The 2,419-nt window shown below is 37.0% G+C and overlaps 1 protein-coding gene across 1 annotated transcript in view; it reads left to right on the top strand.

Annotated features, from left to right (window-relative positions):
* AFF3 (AF4/FMR2 family, member 3) overlaps positions 1 to 2,419 on the top strand; it is a 716,335-nt gene that overhangs the window by 486,489 nt on the left and 227,427 nt on the right. The window contains 1 exon segment of the mRNA XM_011969671.1: positions 431 to 482. Within this exon segment, the coding sequence (XP_011825061.1) occupies positions 431 to 482 (52 nt within the window).

Raw genomic sequence — 2,419 nt, forward strand, 5'->3', positions numbered from 1 at the left:
TCTTTCCTCCAAGTCCTGATTCAGCCTGACCTGATTTGGCTTGTGTTAGCAGAAGCAATCAAAGTTCAAAGTGCCTTGGATATAGAATGCCAATGGGTTTATTTCCTGAAATTTTCTGTAAAGTGAAGTGGAAGGAAACAGGTTCCATCTGTAAGATATTCATCTTCTGGCAAGGTCTCCACTGGAAGCCTCTGGTTGTTTGCAAATAGCTCCTCAGTACCTACTCACAGATCTGTGCCTGGGCAATTCTATTGCAGAGAAGAAATTATTTTGCAAATCCGGTTCTCAGACAATAAAAGATGTTTTAAAAGCCTCCTGCTACACATTTTGAAAGATTGTTAATAGGAGCATGGAAATGTATTTAATCTCTCTTAAATCTTAAAGACTGTAAGACTCATATGTCGGTATTTTTTTCTGCTTCCTTTTTAAGAGAAAGGTGATGCAGAGCCAGAGAGTCCAGACAATGGCACATCGAATACATCGTAAGTCTCTTTCGTTTTTCTATCAGAGATGCCTCTTCTTAAATATGCCGCACAAAATGAGATAGTGCGAGTATCTTGTAATAGTAATAATGATGATGGAAGGAAGCCCATGGTTCTCTTTTCTCATGATAATGTCTTCTTAAATGCTTTGGGTGCAGATGCATTTTGAGGGCTTTTTTATGCTTTAGCAGAGTAAGAGGAATCTTGAAAAATGCAGATGCTTCTCTTTATGAAGTAGAAATGTAATGAGATTTGAGCACGTGTGCTGGGGGGATTTGGTTGGAGACTTTCAGCATCGTCTTAAGAATTACAGAACTTTTCACACTTAAACTGGGAGGTGTACTGTCCCACACCGCTGTGCAGTAACAGGGTCGTTTCAGAAGCTTGCCATCTGCAACCTCACCTTGGAATTATGTGAAAAGTACAATGATCGGTATCTGTGGAATCTCCAGAGTTTATTTTTTTGAATTAACAAAAGCAGTTTTAAAAACATAAGAAAAGGCCCTTATAAAACATGTGCTCCTCACTCTGTGTTTCGTCTGTTTCTTCTCAATATTCAAGGAATCCAAATGTATTTTTACTGATTAATTTGATGCCAAATTGATATACCAACATTTAAATTAAAAAATTCATGAGCTAACACGTGACTTTATTTTAGCTCCGTAAGAGTCAGTAACAGGTTTGCTCCTTAAAAATCTTTATTTTTATCACTTATGAGCAGTGGCATGTGTTTTCTTATTATAAGACAGGCTTTGTGAATGTATCTGTATGGGGATCAGTGTTCTTATTACTAAGCATTTTTTAAGTGCTATTGATTGGAAATCAGTTTGTAGTAAAATATTGAGTGTCTTATTTTGCCCAAAATCTGTTTCTTGATCTAGAAAGATCCTTTGGCTTAAATAGGAGAGATGTGTATTTCATAAGAGATATGAATATATGTTTGTTTTTCTTAAGATACTTCCCTAAAAGTTCTAAATAGTTCCATTGTCCTGCTTTCAGATGATATAATGAATGTGACTGGTCTTAAATGGTTAAAATATTACTAATTTTTAATTTTTGTGTGTTGTAAAATATAATGGGAAAGGCTTTTAATGCCATCTGGAGGCATTCTGGAGAACTGAAAAGGGTAGAATCATTGGAAATTCAGTTCTTTTGAGTAACATTAGAAACTGCATAAAAATTCATGCAACCAGAATGTAAGCTATTTGGGGGAACTTGCATTTTTTAATAAATTATTTTATAAGAGTTTTAATTGTAGAAACATTTTTTTTCAAATTCTCAATAATGAAATTATTTTAAAGACTGATAAAGAACGTAAAAAGTATGTTGGAAAGTGACTAGCATCCTACGTTTAATTTTACGTATTTTAAAATCACACTCAGTAGGCACCCTTTTGGTTAGGACAGTTGGAAGTGCTTTTAAAGTTCTCCTTCCCTCACGTATTTCTAAAAAGTCCATTCCCAGCCAGTCTCAATGGCTCACACCTGTAATCTCAACACTTTGGGAGGCTGAGGCAAGTGGATCACTTGAGGCCAGGAGTTTGAGACCAGCCTGGCCAACATGGCAAAACCTCGTCTCTACTAAAAATACAAAAATTAGCCAGGTGTGGTGGCACACACCTGTAATCCCAGCTACTCGGGAGGCTGAGACACAAGAATGGCTTAAACCCAAGATCATGCCACTGCACTCCAGCCTGAGTGACGGAGTAAGACTCTGTCGCAAAAATAATAAATAAAAAAATTAAAAGTTTATTCCCTAAAAGCATTGGTTTGCTTTACTCCGTACCTTATTTCTTATCATATCTATAAAAGTAGGTATATTGGCCAGGCATAGTGGCTCATGCCTGTAATCCCAGCCCTTTGAGAGGCCAAAGCAGGCAGATCACGAGGTCAGGAGATCAAAACCAGCCTGGCCAACATGCTGAAACCCTGTCTCCA

Source organism: Mandrillus leucophaeus, unplaced genomic scaffold (assembly GCF_000951045.1).
Source record: "Mandrillus leucophaeus isolate KB7577 unplaced genomic scaffold, Mleu.le_1.0 Scaffold9, whole genome shotgun sequence".
Lineage (NCBI taxonomy): Eukaryota > Metazoa > Chordata > Mammalia > Primates > Cercopithecidae > Mandrillus > Mandrillus leucophaeus.